The sequence below is a fragment of the Dermochelys coriacea genome, chromosome 7, assembly GCF_009764565.3.
Source record: "Dermochelys coriacea isolate rDerCor1 chromosome 7, rDerCor1.pri.v4, whole genome shotgun sequence".
Taxonomy (NCBI): Eukaryota; Metazoa; Chordata; order Testudines; family Dermochelyidae; genus Dermochelys; species Dermochelys coriacea.
In genome coordinates this window covers 31,178,489-31,202,939 of record NC_050074.1, presented here as the reverse complement: position 1 = coordinate 31,202,939, position 24,451 = coordinate 31,178,489, and the positions used below count along the sequence as shown (strand labels likewise).

The following is a 24,451-nucleotide window of genomic DNA, read 5'->3' as shown; positions in this document are numbered from 1 at the left end:
TATAATCTAAATAGACAAAAGGTGTGTGTCGGGGGAAACTGAGGCACAGAGCGGGGAGCTGACTTGCCCAAGGTTACTGAGCAGATCAATGCCAGAGCTGAGAATAACTCAGGTGTTCTGAGTCCCAACCCAGATTCAACCTTCTTCTCTTCCCTCCCACCTGACTGAAGAAAACTGTGTTCTCACAATCATATGTCTCATATACAATATGTAATTGAACAGTTTGAGATTTGTTCCCCAGGGCACAGGACCGGCCCCAAATATCCTCCATCTCTGAGCTCTGCTTGTTACAGGAAGGGGCTTGTGGGAGATGCACCTACCTGTTAGACTGGGTGTGAAAAATTCCCCTGTGCATAGGGTTAGTACCAGGTCTAGGCGTAGAGTCCTGCAGAAACACCAAGGGCGTGAGGGGCTGTTTGTTGGAGATCTGTTTTGACTGGCATTCACAGGAGATCTAATCTGATTGGTTTATGGATAGCCAAGGTTAAGAACCCATCATCCCAGATGGCACGAGCAACCAGGCTTTATGCCTGGCCCAGCAGTGTTATGTACAGGAATTCCTTTAAATAGGTTGTGAACCCTCTAGTGGTGCTTATTGTATTCTGTGTCTCATAACCCAGCTAGAGCAGCAGTGTGTTTAGGCTTTGAGCATTATATAGAGTGAGCAAATGTGAGTACTCTGCTTGAGCCCCATGCTTCCAGTACCATAGCTGCTTGCATTATAACCTTTCCCCTCCTCCCCTTTCCGCTCCCAGGGTTAATGCCGAATATCATTTTGCAGCATCCCACGTCCTTGGCAGGTCCCCTTCTCCCTAGTACAAAGGAAACAGGTGAGGACGTAAGGGAAATATCAACGGGATCTATGCTGTGCTGGCGAACCACAGCTGTTTCCCAGTGCTGTCACTTTCTGATATCCTGTCTAAATTCCCCTCTTTTCTTTCCTGAGCTGCCAGTGTCCCACTGCTCATGGAGGTTATTTTTAATTTCTCAAGACCCAGAATTATGAAATTCCAGCTATTGGGGCTGCCTCAGACTTGTGACGGGGTGAGGTGAGGGTGGATAGAGCCTGAGTGACTCTAAGGAGCTTTGGAAAGTAAAACAGACAGCAGCTCTGCTTTTATCTGTAATGGCAAAAAAATTACACCATTCATAATCTCCTTGACAGGCGGGTCTCAGACTGTACAATCCATGCTTCTAGTTGGAGACTCTGTGTTTGTTTGATATAGAAATACATCTGCCACAACAAACCAGGCAGATAAGTTTGTATTACGCCGTGCTAATTTTCTGTCTCTCCAACGAGTGGTTATAGCTAGCTGGCTTGCTTTCAGAATGGGAAATCATTATAAAAAAAGGCAGGAAAGCATTGATTCCTTTTCAGAGTTGGATAAATGATGAGAAAGGGTCCTGGCTCAGTTGCCATGGTAATGAATTTAACTGTTTGATGGGGATGCAGATTGAAAAATCAAATTATTGTTATTACGGTCGTGCTGCATAGGTCCCACAGCTGGGATCATGTTGTGCCAGGTGCTGTACAGGCTCCTGGCCAGGATCAGGGTCTCCTGTTGTGTGTTGGGCACTGGCCAGTGTTGGGGACCCATGTCATGCCAAGCACTGCACAGACCCACTGACAGATCGAGGCCCCTATCATGCTGGGCGCTGCACGGAGTAGGAGACAGTCGCTGCCTTGTAGAGCTTACTGTCTAAACAGGCAAAGGAAAATTTGACAGAAGTTCGCTCACTTTGTTGCTTCTGTCTGCCGAGCTGATTGCACACATCAGGAGCTCCTTGCCTTCCTCTGTTTGCAGCTCCCAAGCTACCTGGGTGCCAACTTTTCATCCCCCTCTATTTCAGGGACTCCCCGCAACTCCCTCCACCCTTTCCCCCATGCCAGGGGCTCTGTGTACCCCCTTTCAATCTTCCTCTGTGCCAAGGAGTCTGTGTGCCCCCATTCCCCACTCTCCCCATATCAGGGTCCCCCATTCTCTCTGTGCCCCACCTTCTCCTCTCCAGGATTATTTATTTTCTTTCTCTCTGGGAGAGAAGTCATTCAGACTGTCAATATTTTAAATGTAATTGGGAAGATTGGCACAGCTGAGGTGCAATTACAGATCTGGTGGAAGCTGCTGGGTCTGCTCAACAGATGACAGGGGCTCTGGGTGTCCCCCTTTCATCAAATCCATAGGCTTCTGGCCATTGATGCCTAGAACATTCCATGAAATTTAGGATCTGATGTGGCCTTCAAAAATTATCATGTTACAGCCAAATCCAAGTTCCGTGCAGTTTTATCCTCATTTTACAGATGAAGAAACTGAGACCTAGCCAAAATAACACTGGGAATCTATGACAGAGCTGGGTATTGAACCCAGACCTCCTGAGTTCTTGTCCAGCTAGTTAACAATAAGATCCTTCTCTAGCCCAGTGACTACATACCATTTAAGTTCTATAGAGAGGGATTCTGTGGTGCATAGGCCACACTCTGGACCTTTGCACAAGGGTAAACTTCACCCAAAGTGCATGCTGGGACATGGTTACAGTCCACGGCTGGAGTCTGCTGCATGGGTCAGTCCAGTCCTTTGCCTAAAGGCTGCAGTGGGAGGTTCTGGAGGTGAGACCTGGCTAAGTGTGAAGCAGACATTTGTCTGTGTTGACCTCTCACAAGGTTGTGTCTTGCAAGCAAACTGCGTTCCCCAGAGCTTGCACAAGCCATCGATTCTCAGACCATAAGGCCAGAAGGGACCACTGACCATCTAGTCTGACCTTCTGTATAACACAGGCCATAGGCCAGCCCTGAATTAGTTCCTGTTGGAACTAGAGCGGATCTTACAGAAAAACATCTAGTTTTGAATGGAAAATTGCCAGTAATGGAGAATCCACCACACCCCTTGTGAATTTGTTCCAATAGTTAATGACCCTCTCTGTTAAAAATGTTTGCCCTGTTTCCAGCCTGAATTTGTCTAGCTTCAACTTCCAGCCCTTGGATCTTCTTAGACCTATGGCTGCTAGACTGAAGAGACCTTCATCCAATTTCTGTTCCCCATATAAGTATTTATAAACTTATAAGCTCTTGGAGTCTCTGACTAGCAGGCCTGTTTCCAGCCCTTTAGTCATTCTCCTTCGCCAGTCCTGCAGTCAGTGCAGGGTTAACACGTGCACAGCAGCACTCAAAATGTTTGAGTCCAGGAAAGCTGCTGATCCTCGTTTCACAAAGCCCAACTCCCTCATTTGAAGCGTTTCACAATTCTCCTTCATGTGCTGCTAGCTCGGGTGATTAACGGGGTTTTTTATTTAACACTGGGTGGCCCGGCCGCTGTTTTGTTAACAGCTGAGTCGGGGGTGGGGTGGAAAGCTAGGCTTATAGCCTTTCAAAGAACCAAAAAAGCAGGATTCCATAAGGTGTAATTCACTGCACTACATTGCTGCCCCAAATCACAGTCTGAGGTTTTCACTATCTTACTATTTATAATTTGGTCTTATTATTTATGGTAGGTCCCCACTGAAATTATAGCCCCTATTGTACCAGTTGCTGCCTAGCCACCTCTCCCAACCTCCCCAAACCTGATTCCCAGCTCCCCTGCCCTAGGCAGTAGACCCCACTCCCACCCCAGAGCTGGGGATAGGAGCCAGGAGTCATGACTCTCCATCCTGGACTCTTACTATGAGGCAGTCCTTCCCTGGGCTGTCAGGTCCATGCCAAGCTGGGTTCACAGGAAATTTGCCTGTGAGAGGGAGAGGGGTCACTGCTGGGCCAGGGTCACCAGCACATATGGAGGGCTTGGCAGAATGGCACAAACTGCCCTCCACCCCATCCTTGCAGCAGCTGCTGCACGAGGGTCTGGAATGTGACCGTCGTGTTATTCTTGGCCACTTATGACGTGAATGCCTGCCTGTTTGTTCTGGTCGGCAGAGTCTCCTTAACAAGAGCCTCACCGCCCCACTCTCCCCATCCTCTGAACACTGATCTCCCTGCACACTCTCCACTCACACCCCCATTTCCCCCTGCTCTGCACACTCATATATTAGCTCAGTGCCGCTTATCTTTGTCAGGGGATGCGGGCTCTGGCATCCCACAGCATGTACCTCTACTTCCATCCCCATGAGCTTGTCTTATCCGTGGCAAATTTCATGTCCCTTCAACGTTGAGCTGCAGTGAAATCAGCTGTGGGCCTTTCAGGGTTAAACCTCGGGAGCATGGGGGACACCCCCTCACACAGAAGGGAGCTGCCACTCTCCCTACCTCCTTCATCCAAATCCTTATTCACTGGGAGAATCCCTAGGTGATATCCGCTCTGGGCTCTGTACTGGAGATAGAGGTTGGATAGGATCCATAGCCCAGCGAGGGAGCAGAGATCCAGCTTACAGAGAATGGAAATGACTAACACAAGCTCACTGAGCTGGGGATAGGACCCAGGTATCCTAATTCACAGCCCTCCACTCTAACTCATTAGACCCCACTCCCGCTCCACAGCTCGGTATAGACCCCTGGAGTCCTGACTTCCAGGCCTCTGTGAACTGTGCAACACCCAAAAGTGTGCACCCTAAAGGCTCCAAAACCAGAATGCAATTTTTTTAAACACTGTCATGATTGTGAAGTCAATCTTGTGATTTTTGGAGCCTGGCTCATTATCTCTGGACCGCTCAGTTTTGGAGACACTATGAAGGCAGGTGTTTGGATGCAGCCCAAGCATCAGCGCCCGGGCTGTGCACCAGTTTGGCAAGCAACAGTGGCTTGTCCGGTGAACAACGTGTTTCCCAGCCCTGCTTCTGCTTGGCTCCTGTGCTGACGGGAAGCGAGGTTGTTCCCTTGGGGATGCATGTGGGCTCTGGGTTCTGTGATGAATGTTCCCATCTATTGTTATTTGTTGTTGATGATTGTAGGCATCTTTTCCCCAGTTTATTCAGGAGGGGCAGCTGGGGTTCATAGATTCCATAGAGCTCAAGGTCAGAAAGGATCATGTAGTCTGACCTCCTGCATAGTACAGGCCATTAAATTTCATCCATTTACCCCTGTATTGAGCCCAATTACTTTAGAAGAGCAAAGCATTTCAGTCCTCAAGAGACTAAACTATTGTGTGCCCCAGGTAGAGACTGAGGGTCCCCCATTGCCTGAGGCCCCTGCAGTGGCAGGGACTTGATGAGGCCCCCAGCAGGCGACCTGTGCCCCATCCTGCAGAGGAAGGTGAAAAAACCCCAAGGTCCCTTCTAATCTGACATGGGGTCAGGTTAGGAATTTTCCCCAGATCTGGCAATGAGTTGGACCTGAGCATGGGATCAAAACACACCAACCAGGCATCTGAGGCAAAGGATTCCCTGAACCACCTCAGAGCGTTGGTCCATCCCAGTAAGGATCCCAGCTCCAGCTGTGGCCTGTCCCTGATGCTTCCGCGGAAGACAAACATACCAGCCCAGAAGACAGATGGACACTGGGGATCAAATTAACTCCTGCGGGTGACCAGCTGAAACCCTGAAGCATGAGATTAGATTTGAGTCATTGGCTTAATGCAGAGCTGCGATTGCTAGGAGCGTGTTGAGGGCAATGGGGGTTTTTATGCCTGGTGCTACAATTGAGTAAAAATTCCTGCTTGACATCAGTGGGAGTTTTGCCAGAGCAAGGTCCCAGTGTTATCTGTCCACAAGACCCCCTTCCGTTCTGTATTTAAAACATTGGGTGGGGGTGCAGGAGACTTGGGTTCAGTTGCCAGCTCTGCCACAGACTCCGTGCATGACCTTGGGCAAGTTACGCCTTAGTTTTCCCATCTGTAAAATGGGGAGCATAACCCTTTTTTCGCCTAGTCAGACTGTGAGCTCTTCAGGGCAGGGACTGCCTCTTTCTGTGAGCCTGTGTGGTCAGGAGGCCCTTTGTGGTCATGGCAGCTCCTGATCTTGATGTGGGGGTGGGGGGCTGGTGCAGTAATAAATGAAAGGTGACATGGAAAGTTTTACTTTTTTTTTTATAGAAAATTGGGAGCTTTATTAAAATGTTTCCTGAAAAGCATCTGCCTCCTGTCAAAATACCAGCTGCCAAAAACCCAAAATATTTACATTTGGAGATGCTTATGCTTCAGGTGCATCACGTCCCCATTCTCTTCTGTGGGCTAGGGTCCTTGGTCAGAGTACATCTCCCATGATGCACCTGACCAGGGACTCTCATGGTGTTTTTACAGGAGGAGAGACCATCATGCATCCTGGGAGATGTAGTCTGACCAGGAAGTCCAGCCTATAGATAATGGGAACATGAGGCACCTGAAATATAACTGCCATGGGGTGCTGCAGCAGCTCAGCAAGAAGGGAGACCATGGTGCATTATGGGAGATGTAGTGTGACCAGGGACCATAGCCAGGGCCAATGCACATTGTGAGTGAAGGCAGAGAGCTAGCACAAAGCCCCTGACACCAGGGCCCTGATCCTGCATTAACTTACGAAAGTGCATAACTTTACTGCCACATGTAGACCCAACATGTGCTTAAATATATGGAGGCTTGGGACCCAGCTAAACAGGGCTTAATTGGTGCCTGACCTCTTATTTGCCCCTCTTGTAAGTTTATCCTAGGCTGAAAAATGACCAGTGGCTCATTTCAAAGAGCCAGCACTTCATCAGTTGTTTCCATATGCTTTTCCAACATCCGTATTTTTCTCCCCACCCTTACAGATCTGAATCACCTCCAGCTCTCTGCGTGCTGCTCCCTGGCTCTGAAAATGCCTCGGTCCATCCCCCACCTAGTCTGCCAGTGCTGCTTTCGGTGCAGAAGTGCCACACTACGGGCATTTTCTACCACACTTTCAAACTGGTGAGTGAGTATAACATGGTGTTGGGGCACCATCTCCTACTGTGTCTGTCTTTGAGTATCTCTTTTTTGGGTTATGCCTTCTTACTCTGCTTTTGGTGGAGGGATGAGAGTAAAGTGACGCACAGCATAACACAAGTCCTTCCCAGGGGCTGCACCTGTTTAACTAAAACCTGATTGGCTTGCAAAGACTCCAGCTAAATTAACAAGATTTATATCACAAACAAAAGGGCAATGGGAGAAGACAGTAAAAACATGAGTGTTTCATCCCCATTCCAGGCCTGTGCAACTAGCAACGGAAAGGGGCTTATGTCTGCAAGTTTATGGAGATGACATATACACAGCTGGATAATGTTAGACACAAACGCACACATGCCTGGTCCAGCATGTTACTAATGAATTACTGTTCTAGAGAGAAAGAGACTCACACATATGCTCTGGATTGTGTGTGCATACACTTGCTGTCTTGCACACTCACACTGGGTTACTAATAAGTCTCTCCTTCAAGGAGGACCAGCAGATTCATTCTCTTACCCATGCACTCGCTTGCTCATACTATTACACATTCACTCACTAACTCACTTGTTCATAGTTTCTTACCTCTACACTCACTTGCTCTTGCACATGCCCACACATGCATTCGCTTGCTCAGATACATACTCATTCACTTACATGTGTGTTCCCTCACAAATATTCACACATTCATTGGCTCACTTACTCACATGTTTGCTTGTATTTGCTTATTCTGACCCACATGCTTGTTTACTCACTCTGACACATGAACTCATATGCTTACACACATACACACACAGAGGCCCTGACCACTGGGTTATTAATGAATCTTCTGCGTCTCAAGAAGAACCGGGATGCGCACACACACACACACTCTCTCTCTCAAGTAGCATGATCCAGTTAGTTCCCCTGCTCCCTCAGAATGACCTTGCTCAATACCTATCACTTTGGAAATCCCTGAACTGTATTTCTTTTTCCACCCAATATCAGCTCCATCTGTAAATGCCTCACACCAGTAGCCATGGCCCTGTCTGCCAACCTAGCAACAAATAGCCCTGGCACTTTCTGCCAGAAGACAGGCCATGCCCTCTCCCACTGCTGTGCCCTGGGTAGCGATGGTGTGAAGGTGGCAGGGTGTCCTGAGACCCACAGCAGCATGGGACATAACCAGGGATGATTTGGGTGAGAGGTGTGTATATTTAGGCTAGGGTTTATGTACCCTGGAAATTTATGGATGTCGGGTGTCTAATTACTGTAGGTTCCCTGGTATTGTTGGCTGGCCAGAGCTAAGCCCTGTAGGCTGAAGAGGTTCCTGGGTTGCAAACGCAGGCACTGGGAGATCAGTTGCAGGCTGTGTGTGTCAGAGACAGGTAGCCAGGGGAAACAGTCTTGAATGGGACCCTGAGAGGGAGCAGAGATACAGAGCTTCTTGGGCACAGAATTCATGGGAGGGGCAGACGTGGGGATTTTGTGGCAAGGAGCCAGTCTACTGTTGGTTGTGTCTGCTGCATTCAGGGAAACGGGACTTTGTGCCCTTTCTTTGCAAATAAGCCAGATTGTATCAATTATTATAATAATAATAATAATAATAAATCCCTAGCTCTTATCTAACTTTTCATCTCAAAGTGCTTTGCACAGTCGATCAGTAGCATCGTCCTCATTTTGCAGTTGATGAAACAGACACAGAGAGTGGAAGTAACCCCAAGGTTACTCAGCAGGCCCAGGGCAGAGCAGGGAATAGAACCCAGGTGTCCTGAGTCCCCACTCTAGTACTCTGTCCATTAGAACACACTGCCTCAGGTTCCAGAACAGACCGGACTTGTAACATTGACTTCTCCTCCTAACAGAAACATCCCTGTGGGGCTCTGGAGAGTGGAGAAGCAGTCGGACTGAAGGGGCAAGAGCATCAATCTTTACTATCTCATTCCAGTTTCCCCATCACCAGCGGTCTGGGGGTTCCTGGCAGAGAGCCGTGGGCTCTGACCTCCCCTGTCCTCTCCATAGAGTCCCTCTAGCACAGATGTATGGGGCCTGAGGGAAGCTTGCCATTCCACTGTCCCTGTGCCCCGGAGCTGTCAGTCCAGCCCCGGTGGCAGGTCTGTAGCCCAGATCCTACACCCTAAATTGGCTGAATGAGGAAGGAATTGGAACTGGCTCAGAGAGATGAGCGTACCTGTGCCTTCTTTCCCCTAGGTCTGGCTGCAGCAATTACTATGACCTACTGGGAATCAAGAAAGATGCCACCATGGAAGAGATCAAACAAGCCTTCTTCGCCAAGTCAAAGAAGGTACGGGATGTGACTCTTGCTGTGCCAGTGTTTGTCATTGTGGGCCTGGCCTGGATAACAGGGGGAGAGAGCTGGCAAAGTCTGGGGAACTGCAACTTGGCACAGCACATGGCTGTTTTAGTGGTTAAGCTTAAGGCCCGGGAGTCAGGATCCCTGGGTGATGTTCCTGGCTTGACAAGGGGAGTGCTTGGAGTCAGTTTCTGTTCTGGCTCTGGGAGGGAGTCGGTTAGAGTAGTAATAACAAGAATGACAGTAAAACCTTATCTAGCACTTTTCATCAATAAATCGGGGCTGGAAGTCAGAACTCCTGGGTTCTCTTCCCAGCTCTGGGAGGGGTGTGGGCTTAATACATGGTACTGGTAGACCCTGGCCAGTTAAACAAATGGGGTATGTGGCTTCCCCACTTCTCCATCCTTCATCTAGCCCTTGACGTCTGTGCTGCCAGTTCCCGTCAGCCACCAGAGCAAATAAATGATGATCGATTCTGCTTGGGATATTCGACCGTCTGTGACCTCCGCTCCCACTGCTAATGGGGCCCCTGTGTTACGCAAGCAGCAAATGGTACCGGGAATGCAGGAGCCTGTGCTGAGCTGGGGGAGGATCCCAGCCCAGCCAAGGCAATTGTCAACACCCCATCTGTTTGGAAATCACATGGAACTTCCTAGCAAAAGGAGGCCTGAAAAAACTTTCCTCCTACCATTAACTCTTTATAGCCTGATGCCTTTGAGCGTTAGATACATTTTGCCATTCCCCTTCCTCCCTGAAGAGGGCACTGCTGGGAAGGAAGTGTTCAGAGCAGGAGGGGGACCCTGTGTTGCATTCCCAAAGGGAAGAGGCAACATTTTAGTTGGGTTTTCCAATCTGGTGCAGAGTGTGTGTGTGTGTGCGCGCGTGCACATGCGTGTGTGTGTGTGAGAGAGAGAGAGAGAGAGAGATGCAGAATAAGACTGGAATTAAGATATAAATTTTTACCAGTGAGGGTAGTTAACCACTGGAACAACTCCCCAAGGGCTGTGGTGGATTCTCCATCGCTAGGAATGTTTAAATCAAGATCGATGTTTTTCTAAATTATCTGCTCTTATTCAAGCAGATATTAATTCTGGGCCATCCTATGGGGCCTGTATTATACCGGAGGTCAGATTAGATGATCACAGTGGTACCTTTTTGCCTTAAAAATCCATGAGTCTACCACTTCCCATGGAAGTTTGTTCCAATGGTTCATGGTTCACCCTCCCTGTTAAAAATTTGTGCCTTTCTAACTGGAAATTGTCTGGCTTTAACTTCCAGCCATTAGTTCTTGTCCTGCCTCTTGCTGCTATGTTAAAGAGCCCTTTAGTACCCAGGATTTCCTCTCCATAAAGGTCCTTATATGCTGTAATCAAGTCTAGTCTTGATCTTTTTGATAAGTTAAACACATGAATCTCCTTAGGTCTTTCACTATATGTTTTTTTTCCCTGCCCTCCAATCATTTTTGTGGCTCTTCTCTTCCGCCCTGCTCTGACGTCAGCCCAGTTCATTGTTAAGCCCCTCAAAGCGCCTCTAACCTTTCCTGTTAGAGGATGCTCAGACACTGCTCTAAAATATCCTCCTGTTTGGGCACCAGCTATGGCTTTAGCATTTGATGCCTGCTCCACTGCTCCCAGCTGGCCTAGGAATTTCCTCCTTGGCTATCATCCCCACACACACCTTGTGAACACTCACTCCCAGTTGTTAGTCACCATCGGAGGAAATTTGGCTGAACCTTATCACAGCTGCTTGCATGCATTGCGTGTCCAGACGACGCTTACAGCAAGTGTGTAAAGATCCGGCTGTGTTGGAGGGGTGGCTGTGTCTCAGCTGGATGTTAGCTTGAGAGTGTAGCCTCAAGCCTGAAGGCAAACATACACAGAGAGTCTATTTGGTATGTCTCTCTGTCTATGGTGCTTATCTGGCCCTCATCCCCATAGCACCTGAGCACCTCCCAATGTCTCTCTCCCTATACCCTCCTGTAAGGCACGGCAGTGCTGTTATCCCCATTGTACAGTTGGGGAACCAAGGCACAGAGAAGCTAAGTGACTTGCTCAGGGTCACTCAGGGAGTCTGGGGCAGAACAAGAATTGAACACAAGTCTCCTGAGTCCTAAAGCAGTGACTTAACCACCAGGCCATCCTTCCTGTGCTTGCTGCCTGTAGATATTTAGGTCTCAATCCTGCACATTACTGAGAACTCTGGGCCCAGGCCCATACAGAACTTAAGCCTGTGCTTGCCTTTAAGTCCTGGTGGTGTCCAGTGGAACTACTCATATGCTTAAGGTTGAGCATATGGTGTGGAAGCTGTCTGGGACAGGGACTGTCTTTGTTCTGTGTTTGTACAGCACTTGGAAGAGTGGGGTTTTGGTCCATGACTAGGGCTCCTGGGCGGTAGCATTTAATGGGACTTCTGCTCCTAAATCAATGAGTTGGTTTCATAACTCCCACCCCATGAGTTTAAGAGGAGGGCCAGAACCCACATGCTCTCTTATTTCTATCAAAGTAGCCCCTGGTGGAGATTGTGCACCCATCATGTTGGGTGCTGCACGGATCACCAGCTGAGATCAGGACCCCAGTCATGCTGGGCACTGCATGGATCCCCAGCTGAGATCGGGACCCCACTTGAGCCAGGTGCTGCATTGATCCTCAGCTGAGATGCGGACCCCAATTGTGCTGGGTGCTTCAAAGACCCAGAGTCGAGATCAGGGCCCGCAGTGTGCCAGATTCTGCATGGATCCCTAGCTGAGATCAGAGCCCCCGTAGTGCTGTGTGTTGCATGGATCCCCAGCTCAGAATGGAACCCGCCTCGTTTTGGATAGTGCACAGACCCTCAGCCAAGATTTGAGCCACAGTCTTACCCGGTGCTGTGCAGACACACAGTGAGACAGTCCCTGCCGCAAAGAACTGGATATTTAATGATACAAACCTGTGGGGGTCAGGGAGGGGAACTGAGCCATAGAGCAGAGAAGGAATTTGCCCAAGGTCCCACATCAAGTCAGCAGCAGAACTGGGATAGAACCCATCTTCCCTACACCCCTGTTGCCTTAAAGATGCAGCCGCCTCTGGGGTGGTACACTGTAGCTGTTGAACAACACCACTCCACAGTAGCTGGAAATAGGAAGCTGCCAATTCTGAGTTGTCTACATGGCAAGTCCAGAAGAGTGGAATCTTAATTAGAAACAAATGAGGTGACTGGTTTGTTTAATGTGAAATAACTGGGAGAAGATGTTAAGAAATAATAATAATGTAGACATGCTCCTACAGAAATATGCTCTGCTTTGCCTCTAGCTGGGTGCCTTGTGTATTGTCATCAGGGCTGCTTTAACTGGTTGTTTATGGCTTTATTTCCCCCCGAAAAAACTTTTCCCAAAATAGAAAGTTACAAATATACAAAGTAGAGCAAATGTGAGCTAAGCAAACCCAGCCAAGTTTTGTATTACATCCAATCTCTTGCCAAACCACTGGGATGAGGGGAGAGGAGGTAACTCTACAGGAAATAACATTACAGTATTTTGATGTCCTCATTGTTGTAGGTTAAGACATTGAAAAGCGGCTAGTGATTTTTTCAGCACCCCAATTTAAGACACCTGAAAGAGTACTGATATTCTAAATAAGACTGAGAATTGGAACTCTGAAGTTGAGGCCCTTTAAAGGTGGGACAGGGTCTGTCTCTTTGCTCAATGTCTGTACGGTGCCTAGCGCAGTGGGGTCCTGCACTAGGGCTGGAGCTCCTGGGTGCTGACTTTTCACTTGTGCTTCTAAGTCAATTAGTTGATTTAAAAAATCTCACCCCATTATCCAGGGGATACTTTGATGCAAATAAATAAGAGAGCAGGCAGGTTCTAGCCCTTCCCTTGAATCCCTGGGGTGGGATTTTTGAAACCAGCTAATTGACTTAAGAGCATCAATCCAGTTAAAAATCAGTACGCAGAAGTCCCCTAGAAAATCATGCTTTAGAAAATCATGAACTTACTATTTAACGCTTTGCAAATTTGTTGCTATGTATATTAAAGTAGGAATTTCAGGCCTCAGCTGAGATTTGGGCCTCCATTGTGTCAGGCGCTGCACAGACTCTGACCAAGATCGGGGCTCCCATTGTGCTGGGTGCAGCACAGGTACAGAGCAAGAGACAATTTGAGTCCGTAACTGCTTACAGTCTAAGTGGACAAACGGTCGGAGGGGAAACAGAGGCACAGAGCTGAGAAGGGACTTGCTCAAGGTCAGGGGGAGATTTGGGGATAGAACCCAGGTGTCCTGAGTCCTAGGCCATGTGCCTCCCATAAATACCTAAAGCACAAGACAGAAATGTTCAGGATATTATTATTTATTATTTGTATTACCATAGTGCCTAGGAGCCCCAGTCATTGTGCTAGACCCTGTACAAACAGAACAAAAAGACAGTCCTTGCCCAAAGAGCCGACTGTCAAAGTAGCAATTCACACACAACTAGGGAATCTAGCTTGACATCTCCTTAGCACCGTGATGTGTGGGTGGCAGACAAGAAGCAGGTGAGCTCAGAATGCTACTATATAGAAATATCAGTGGCATGGGAACTGTTTGGCCTGCTCTTGCCTGATTCCCAGCATAAACCCTTGCGTCGTAAGCACATATCATCTGATTTCAAGAGCTCAATTTGTTCAGCTTCTCAGAAAGATCAAGAGGTGACTTATTACTGTACGTTGTATGTAAGTGCCTTCATGTGCAGAACATATCAGGTACTAAAGGATCTTTAGTCTATCACAGAAAGGCCAAATGAGAGCCAGTGGCTGGGAGCTAAAGCCAGGCACATTCCAATAAGCCACAGATTTTTAACAGTGAATGTGATTAACCACTGGAACAAGCTGCCAAAGGAAGTGGTGGATTCTCTATCTCTTAGTGGCTTCAAATCCATCCTGGCTGCCTTTCTGGAAGAGGCTTTCATCATACACAAGTGACTGGACTCAATACCAGGAGAAGTGGGTGAATTTCTCTGGCCTGTGCTATCCAGAGGTCAGGCTAGGTGCTCTAATAGTCCCTTCCAGGCTTTGAACCTATGAGGCAACGCAGGCCTTTTGATGTGGCTGGAAGATGTTCCCCAGACCATTCTATGCATCCGATGAAGTGAGCTGTCGCCCACAAAAGCTTATGCTCAAATAAATTTATTAGTCTCTAAGGTGCCACAAGTCCTCCTTTTCTTTTTGCGGATACAGACTAACACGGCTGCTACTCTGAAAACTAATCCCTATGTTGTTTCCTCCTGGGGCTTCCATGTTAACAAGACGAGATGATCCTGTCTCTGCCAGTGCCTGGGGATGTATGTTGATTTTTAGGGGAGAGGGGGTGTGTGGTGGTGGCTTCTGAAGCAAAATACTTGTTTTAAACCTCCCCCAGCTTAAAAGATATCAGGTCAAGGCCAGAGAATCCCCCAGGGATTCCTGCCTGCAGCCAGAGGCTCTGTTTGAGCTAGAGCATCATTTAGAAAGAGCTGCCCAACCTCGATTTCAGGACCTTGTGTCTCTTGGTACTGTTGTCCCTTGGCCCAAGCAGAAATACGCAGGACCTTGCTGGCGTGTTCTTGATAGGGAGAGAAGCATCTTTTATGATAATGGAAACACGGCTGCTACTCTGAAACCTATGATAATGGAGTGACTGATCCAGGACTCAATTCATAATTTTATGAAAGGAGGGGAATATAATTAATGCCAATTAACGTGGGTTATGGAAAATAGATTCTGTCAAACTAACTTGATGTCTTTTCCTGCTGAGATTACAAGTTTGATTAATAAAGGTCATAGTGCTGATGTAATAGATTTCTGTCTGGCATTTGACTTGGTCCGGCACGACATTTTGATTAAAAAGCTCAAATGATACAAAATCAATATGGCACACATTAAAGCGATTAAAAGATAGCTAACTGATAGGTCTCAAAATGTAATTGTAAATAGTCAATCCTCACTAAGTGGGTGCAATCTGATGGGGTTGCACAGGGATCAGTTCTTGGCCCTATGCTATATACCATTTATCAATGACCTAGAAGAAAACATAAAATCATCACTGGTAAGGTTGGCAGATGACTCAAAGATTGGGGAGTGGTAAATGGTGAAGAGGACTGGTCACTGATAGAGCAACCTGGATCTCTTGGTAAGCAAAAGCTTGGTAAACTGGGCACAAACAAAGAATATGTGTTTAAATGTGACCAGTGTAAAGCTATACATCAAGGAACAAAGAATGTAGGCCATATTTACAGGATGTGGGACTCTTTTCTGGGAAGCAGTGACGCTGAAAAAGATTTGGGGGGTTGTGGCGTATAATCAGCTAAACATGAACTCCCAGTGTGATGCTGTGTCCAAAAGGGCTAAAGCAATCCTTGAATGTATGAACAATAGAATCTCAAATAGGAGTAGGGAGGTTATCTTACTTCTGCATTTGGCACTGGTGTGACTGCTGCTGGAAATCTGTGTCCAGTTCTGGTGTCCACAATTCAAGAAGGATGTTTATGAACTGGAGGAAGTTCAGAGAAGAGCTACAAGCATGATTAAAAGGGTTGGTAAGCATGTCTTGTATTGATTGACTCAAGAAGCTTAATCTGTTTAGTTTAACAGAGATGGTTACTTGATCCATCTGTAAGTACCTACACGTGGAACAGAAATTTGATAATAAAGGGCTCTTCAATCTAGCAGACAAAGGTCCAACAAAATCCAGTGGCTGAAGGTGGAAGCTTTGACAAATTCAGACAGAAAATAAGGCTCAGTTTTTTGCCAGTAAGGGTAATTAACCATTGGAACAGTTTCCCAAGGGCTGCGGTTGATGCTTCCTCACTGACAATTTGTAAATCAAGATTAGATGCTTTTCTAAAAGATCTGCTGTGGTTCAACCAGGAATTAATTCAGGGCCTCCTGTCCTATACAGGAGGTCAGATTAGATGATCACAGTGGTCCCTTCTGGCCTTATTATCTATGAAACTATGAGTCAGATATTTCTTTAGTGCAAACCTGTATATTTACAAAGAATGTCACAAAGTCCTGTTTCCCTGAAGTCAGTAGAAATAAACAGTAGGGGACAGTTTCCAAGCCTACCATTCCAGCCAGTCCGTGCCCAAAAGAAGCACTCTCTCTTGGTTTCCTCTCAGAGTCGTAAGAACAGCCATACTGGGTCCATCTAGCCCAGTATCCTGTCTTCTGACAGTCGCTGATGCCTGATGCTTCAAAGGAAATGAACAGAACAGGGGAATTTATCAAGTGATCCACCCACTGTCATCCAGTCCCAGCTTCTGGCAGTCAGAGGTTTAGGGACACCCAGAGTATGGGATTGTGTCCCTGACCATGTTGGCTAATAGCCTTTGATGGACCTGTCCTCCATGAATGTAACTAATTCTTTTTTGAACATAGTTAGATTTTTGGCCTTCACAACATTCCCTGGCAACAAGTGCCACAGGCTAACTGTGCGTTGTGTGAAGAAGTACTTCCTTATGTTTGTTTTAAACCTGCTGCCTATTAATTTCATTGGGTGACCCCTGGTTCTAGTGTTATGGTTCTTGTGTTATGGGAAGGGGTATATAACACTTCCCTATTCACTTTCTCCGCACCAGTCAGACCTCAATCATATCCCCCTTCGTCGTCTCTTTTTCAAGCTGAACAGACCTAGTCTTTTTATTCTCTCCTCATATGGAAGCTGTTCCATACCCCTAATCATTTTTGTTGCTCTTCTCTGTACCTTTTCCAATTCTATTGTATCTTTTTTGAGCTAGGGCGACCAGAACTGCACGCAGCATTCAGTGTGAGGATGTACCATGGATTTATATAGAGGCATTATGATATTTTCTGTTTTATTATCTTTCCCTTTCCCAATAGTTCCTAACATTGTTAGCTTTTTTTATTGCTGCTGCACATTCAACAGAAGTTTTCAGAAAACTATCCACAGAGACTCCAAGATCTCTTTTTTTTTTAAGTGGTAGCTAATTTAGACCCCATCATTTTATATATATAATTGGGGTTATTTTTTCCACTGCTCATTACTTTGCATTTATCAACATTGAATTTCATCTGCCATTTTGTTGCCCAATCATCCAGTTTTCTGAGATCCCTTTGTAACTCTTCACAGTCTGCTTTGGACTTAACTATCTTGAGTAGTTTTATATCATCTGCAAACTTTGCTGCCTCACTGTTTACCCCTTTTTCCAAATCATTTATGAATAAACTGAACAGCACTGATCCCAGTGCAGATGCTTCGTAGACCTGGTATCTACCTCTCTTCATTGTGAAAACTGACCATTTATTCCTACCTTTGTTTCCTATCTTTTAACCAGTTACTGATCCAAGTGAGGGGCTTTCCTCTTATCCCATGACTGCCTACTTTGCTTAAAAGCCTTTGGTAAGAAACCTTGTCATAGGCTTTCTGAAAGTCTAAGTATACTATATCCACTGCATCACCCTAGTCCACAAGTTTATTGTGCCCTTGAAAGAATTTTAATAGATTGGTGAGATATGATTTTCCTTTACTAAAGCTGTGTTGCCTCTTCCCTAACATATCCTGTTCATCTATGTATCTGATAATTCTGGTTTTTAATATAGTTTCTATCAGTTTGTCTGGTACTGAAGTTAGGCTCACTGGCCTGTAATTGTCAGGATCACCTCTGGAGCCTTTTTTAAAAATTAGTGTTACATTAGCTATCCGCCAGTCATCTGGTACAGAGTCTGATTTAAGTGATAGGTAACATACCACAGTTAGTAGTTCTGCAATTTCATATTTGAGTTTCTTCAGAACTCTTGGGTGAATACCAGCTGGTCCTGGTGACTTATTACTGTTTAATTTATCAATTTGTTCCAAAACCTCCTCTAATGACACCTCAATCTGGGACAGGTCCTCAGATTTGTCGCCTAAAAAGAATGGCTCAGATGTGGGAATTTCCCTTACATTCTCTGCAGTGAAAATGGATGCACAGAATTCATTTAGCTTCTCCGCAATGGCCTTATCTTCCTTAAGTGCTGCTTTAGCACTTCGATCATCCAGTGGTGGTCCCACTGATTGTTTGGCAGGCTTTCTAATTCTGATATAGTTAAAAAAAAATTCTTTTAGCTTGCTAGTTGTTCTTCTTGACTTGCCAGCGTTTGTATTCTTTTCTATTTTCCTCAGCAGGATTTGACTTCCAATTTTTAAAAGGTTTCAGAGTAGCAGCCGTGTTAGTCTGTATCTGCAAAAAAAACCAGGAATACTTGTGGCACCTTAGAAGGTGACACAAGTACTCCAATTTTTAAAAGATGTCTTTTTGTCTCTAAATGCCTCTTTTACTCTGTTGTTTAGCCATGGTGACATTTTTTGGTCCTTTTACTGGTTTGAAGGTTTTTTGTTTTTATTTGGGGTATATACATAGTTTGAGCTTCTGTTATAGTAAGTTTCCATGCAGCTTGCAGGCCTTTCACTCATGTGAATGTCTCCTTTAATTTCCATTTAACTAGCCTCCTCATTTTAATGTAGTTCCCCTTTTTGAAGTTAAATGCTACTGTGGTGAGTTTCTTTGGTATTTTCCCCCATACAAAGAAGTTACATTTAATTACCAAGTGTTTCAGCTATATTCACCTCTTGGACCAGATCCTGTGCTCCATTTTGTACTAATCAAGAATTGCCTCTCCCCATGTAGGTTCCAGGACTAGCTCCTCCAAGAATTAGTCATTAATGGTGTCTAGAAATTTTATCTCTGCATCCCATCCTGAGGTGATATGCACCCAATTAATATGGGGGTAGTTGAAATCCACCATTATTACTGGATTTTCTGTTTTTGTAGCCTCTCAAATCTCCCTGAGCATTTCACAGTCAACCTCACCAAACTAGTCAGGTGGTTGATAGTATATTTCTACTGTTATACTCTAATTTTTCAAGCATAAAATCCATTGAGATTCTTTGGTACAGTTTGATTTGTTTAAGATATTTACCTTATTTGACTCTGCTTTCTTTCACATATAGTGCCACTCCCCCACCAGTTTTCAGAGTGGTAGCCATGTTAGTCTGTATCAGCAAAAAGAATGAGGAGTACTTGTGGCACCTTAGAGACTAACACATTTATTTGAGCATAAGCTTTTGTGGGCTAAAACCCACATCACTGGATGCATGCAGTGGAAAATACAGCAGGAAGACAGATAGATAGATACACAGAGAACATGAAAAAATGGGTGTTGCCATACCCACTATAAGGAGACTGATCAGTTAAGGTGAGCTATTATCAGCAGGAGAAAAAAACCAAAAATCTTTTGTAGTGATAATCAGGATGGCCCATTTCCAACAGTTGACAAGAAGGTGTGAGTCGCAATAGGGGGAAAAAATAAGCATGGGGAAATAGTTTTACTTTGTGTAATGACCCATCGACCCCCAGTCTTTATTCAAGGCTAATTTAGTGGTGTCCAGTTTGCAAATTAATTCCAATTCAGCAGTTTCTCTTTGGGGTCTATTTTTGAATTTTTTTTGTTGTAATATTGCGACTTTTAGGTCTGTAATCGAGTGACCAGGGAGATTGAAGTGTTCTCCGACTGGTTTTTGAATGTTATAATTCTTGACGTCTGATTTGTGTCCACCAGCGCAACCTACTCTGTCATTCCTGTATATTTTATACCCTGGTATCACCATTCCACCAAGTTTTTGTGATAGCTGTAATAGCAATATTCTCATTTAATACCAGGCACTCAAGTTCACCCATCTCAGTATTTGGACTTCTTGCATTTGTATACAAGCACTTATAAAATTGGTCAATATTTAGTTGTCTGCCTTCATATGATGTAATTGAATGGGACTCTTTTTTCATTTGACTGTTTCTCTTCAGCGCCTCCCTGTACTTTATCAACTTTTACCCTCTCCTCTTTCCTAGGATATAAAGTATACCCTTTTATAAATCCTCCCCTAAGGGATGTGTCTATCTGAATCGTGTGCTCCTTCGCACCTGTCAGATTTTCCCCAGCTCTTAGTTTAAAAACTCCTCTATAACCTTTTTAATTGTACATGCCAGAAATTTGGTTCTCTTTTGGTTTAGGTCAGGGGTGACCAACCTGAGCCTGAGAAGGAGCCAGAATTTACCAGTGTATATTGCCAAAGAGCCACAGTAATACGTTGGCAGCCCCACATCAGCTTCTGCCCACCTCCCCTCCTCCCATCCACTGGCAGCCCCACCAATCAGCGCCTCCCCCTCCCCCCCCACACCTCACAATCAGCTGTTTCGTGGCATGCAGGAGGCTCTGAGGGGTGAAGGGGGTAGGAGGCTCAGGGGAGGGAAGGGGTGGAGTGGGGGCAGGGCCCTTGGCAGAGCCAGGGGTTGAGCAGTGAGCACCCCCCAGCACATTGGAAAGTTGTTGCCTGTAGCTCCAGCCCTGGAGTCGGTGCCTAAACAAGGAGCCGCATATTAACTTCTGAAGAGCTGCATGTTACTCCGGAGCCATAGGTTGACCACCCCTGGTTTAGGTGGAGCCCATCCTTCCTGTATATGCTCCTCCTTCCCCGAAAGATTCCCCAATTCCTAATAAACCTAAATCCCTCTTCCAAAAACTGTTCTCTCATTCATGCCTCGAGACCCTGTAGTACTACATGTCTAAATGGCCCTGCATTTCAGGGAATGCTACCATGTGCTTCTCGCCCTTGCTTCCTTTCTGATTCCTTTGACACACACTCAGATAGCTATAACCAAACCAAGGCTCCAGTCCCCCTGTTTGCAAACAGTCTCCAGGGAAACCCCTCAAACCACATGGCTCAGCTTCTTCTCAGGCCTTTCCATGATGGTCCATGCCTTGGACAGTGGCTTCTATTATTTCAGCTATCACTATACAAAGAGTCATTTAATTGCTCCCTAATTTAGACTGAGTGAAAGGTGCTGGAAGGCCCATCAGCTTTACCAGGATCTGTGATTATGCAGAGATCAAAGACACACTTGCTGGCAGCCACCAACACCCTCCATCATAACAGCACATCTCTGCAATGGTTAATCACTCTCTCTGTTAAAAAAAGATTTGCTCCAGTCTGAATTTTTCCAGCTTCAACTCCCAGCCCTTCTATCTCATTCTGCCTTTGTCTGCTGATTGAAGAGCCTCTGCTCTCAGAAAGCTCCTCTCCATGGAGGTGCTTATAGACCAGGGTCAACTCACCTCATTATCTTCTCTTCAATAAGCTAAATAGATCAAACTCCTTCAGTTTCACTTCAAGGCAGGTTCTCCAGACCTGGAATCATTTGTACCCATTTTGTTCATGTCTGAAGGACCTGTGGGGCTGATTTTAATGCCCTGTGCCAGAGGAGGAGAATGGCTCAGATGTTAGAGCATAGGGAGACCTGGTTTCAAGCCCCTGCTCAGCCACAGGCTCTGTGTGACCTTGGGCAAGTCACTTAGCCTCTCTGCACCTCAGTTTCCCCATCTGTAAAATGGGGATAACAATCCTTCCTTTGTCTGTTTAGACAGTGAACTCTTCAGGGCAGGGACTATCTCACTGTGTGTGTCTGTGCAGCACCCAGCATGGCGGGAAGCCCCAGTTCGGGGCTGGGGCCCTGTTTCTGGGCAGGGGTCTATGCAGTGCCTGGCACGACGGCAGGCTTAGTTCTAGTCAGGGTGTCTTGTGCAGCAGCCAGAACTGTGTGGTGCCCTGATCCCAGGCATCTGTGCAGCGCCTGGCATGATGGGAGCATCACAAGGGATTACAAGGATTAATATATTAAATACTATGAAGCATTCAGATGCTACAATAATGGGGTCATATAAATAGCTAGATTGGAGTGGTGATGCACTCAGAATTACAAGTGGGGGGGTTGCATTTGGGTCATCCAGCTCGGTGTGTGTCAAGATTTGCTTGAGGGGAGATCTCGTAGAGCATCAGGCAGTGGTGCCTGCCTGTGGGCTGGCTGTAGCATCAGTGGAAGCTAGTCTGCAATTGGGAAGAAGAGCCTCCTGGGAGTCTGTCCCTGCTCCAGTCACTCATGTCTCTCTCAGTGCAGTCTTGATGGGACTCCCAGGCTGGGAGGTCTCTGAGATATGCTCTGCATTTAAAATTACTAGGAGCAGGATGAAAAGGAGTACTTGTAGCACCTTAGAGACTAACAAATTTATTTGAGCATAAGCTTTCGTGAGCTACAGCTCACTTCATCGGATGAAGTGAGCTGTAGCTCACGAAAGCTTATGCTCAAATAAATTTGTTAGTCTCTAAGGTGCCACAAATACTCCTTTTCTTTTTGCGAATACAGACTAACACGGCTGCTACTCTGAAACCTGTCATAGGAGCAGGATGACAGCAGGGAAGTGGGCATGGGCTGGGACACAGATTTTAAATGTCTGGTTGAAATGCACCCTGGGAAATCTCTCTGCGCAAAACAGGAGAGATGTGGACTTGTGGGCGAGGCAGTGGAGCGGGGTTTAGAACACCGGGATTCAGTTCCAAGCTCTTCCACAGACTCCCTGAGTGACCTTGGGGAAGTCACTTCATCTCCCTAGGAATCAGTTTCTCCATGTGTAAAGTGGGGATTATGATCCTTCCTTTGTTTCGATTGAGAGCTCTTTGGAGCAGGGACTTCCTGTCATTGTGTGTCTGCACAGTGCCTGGCACAATGGGGGCCCTGATCTCAGTGGGGGTCTGCGCAGTGCCTGGCACAATGGGGTCCTGATCTCATTTGGAGTCTGTGCAGTGCCTAGCACAATGGGGGCTCTGATTTTGGTGGGAGTCTATGCAGCACCTGGAGTGATGGGGCCTTGATATCAACCTGGTTTCTATTACTGTAATCATGACAGTCAACGCATTAAGCCAAGTATCCCAGTGGAGCAAGGATTTATATCCTCAGTCACCCCATCAAAGGAACATGCACACTGAAACATCCCTGACCATCTGTGTGCAGCTGTTTCTGTCCCCTCCATGTGTGCAGGAACCAAGAGTTCGACCCTGGGACCCAGCCTTTAACAAACTGCTTCCAAGCAGCACGCAACTCTCTGGCCAGCAATCAATTGGAAGAAGCTCCCAGCTTCTGGGCAGGGCCAGGAGCAGCAACCATGAGGACTGTAGGAAGCACATGAGCTCGGGACATGTTTTCAGGGCTCAGCTCCCTCACTACATGAGGAACTTCCTGGGAGCAGAGGGCAAAACACTTGGGGACTGGCCTGGAAACTTGGGGACTGCTCCTCAACTGAGTTCTGTCTCTAGAGCTCTAGCTGAGGATCTCGCCCAAATGCTGTTGGAGAGTCCCTTCCCTCTGCCTCAGAGGGGGGCCATTCCCAAAGATCCTTATTACCTCCTACCACATTATTCTACCCCACCTGCGCCTAGCAGTGATATCCCTTCCAGCAGCTATTGGGTTGCAGGGAAACTGATGCAGTTTAGAATGTCGAGCATGTCCTCTATTTCTGCCCATTTTCAAGTGAAATAAACGTTGGGGGAATTTTTCGGTGGCCATTTTCCAATGTGGAAAGGGCTCATCTGTGCTGGGCATGTTTTGGGCACATCCAGCAGGGACTGTCTCATTATTATGTATATGACAGCAGTGTTTAGAGACTCTAACTGAGATTGGGCCCACTGTTGTGCCAGACCCCAGCTGAGATGGGGACCCACATTGTGTTGGGCCTGCCCAGATACCTAGTGAGAGAGAGTCACTGCTCCGGAGAGTTCATCGTCTAAATACACAAAGAATTAGTCTCCCTATTTTACAAGTGGGGAAAGTAATGCACAGAGGTGATGTGACTTGCCCAGGGTCACAGGGAGTCTGTGGCAGAGCCGGAAATTGAACCTCGATCTCTTTACTCCCAGCTCAGTGTCTTACCCACAAGGCCTTTCCCATCCCTCCTGTGTTTCAGTTCTTTAATCCCTGTTCCGCTAGCATCTGGCGTTGCATGGGCCTATGCGACAGGCCCCACTCGTCTGGGTGGTGCTGGTGTGGAAGGGTTGCTCTTAGCTCAGCCACTCCTGATCAAGGAAACCACTGACTCCTTCGCTCCGGTGGGAAACCTAAGCTGCCTCTCTGCCCAGCCCCCTGTGCAGCTGGGCCAGGGAATCTTTTCACGGCAGCTGCCTTCCAAGGTCCAAGTTGTGAAATGGTTGGTCCCAAAAAAGTGTGCCTCCCCTTCCTAAGAACACAGTTTGCCAGAAAGGAATGCTGTGGGTGTGCATGGGGGTGTGTGTGTGTGTGCGTAAAGGACAAGAATGCTAGAGGGCTGGGGGAGGCATTCAGAGCAGATTGCCTTAGCACATGCATTAGCTAATGGGGGCTCCAGCCTCTGATGCAATCTCTGGGTACTACTATAATCTGTTTTAGGATTTTTTCCTGCTTCACCATCACCATCACATCTGGGTGCCTTCCATGTAAAATCAGTGTCGATAGCAAAATCATGTCTTGTGAGTGACAATATTAACCTCATGTCCTCTCTCCTGGAATCCCTTCT

At 46.6% G+C, this 24,451-nt stretch overlaps 1 protein-coding gene across 6 annotated transcripts in view; it reads left to right on the top strand.

Moving 5' to 3' along the window:
- DNAJC4 (DnaJ heat shock protein family (Hsp40) member C4) overlaps window positions 1–24,451 on the top strand; it is a 77,117-nt gene that overhangs the window by 11,346 nt on the left and 41,320 nt on the right. For all 6 annotated transcript variants that reach the window (XM_038410811.2, XM_038410810.2, XM_043518145.1 and 3 more), the window contains exons 3-4: window positions 6,647–6,785; window positions 8,988–9,081. In XM_038410811.2, the coding sequence (XP_038266739.1) occupies window positions 6,694–6,785; window positions 8,988–9,081 (186 nt within the window). In that variant the 5' untranslated portion in view covers window positions 6,647–6,693. The remainder of the gene's footprint in view (window positions 1–6,646; window positions 6,786–8,987; window positions 9,082–24,451) is intronic.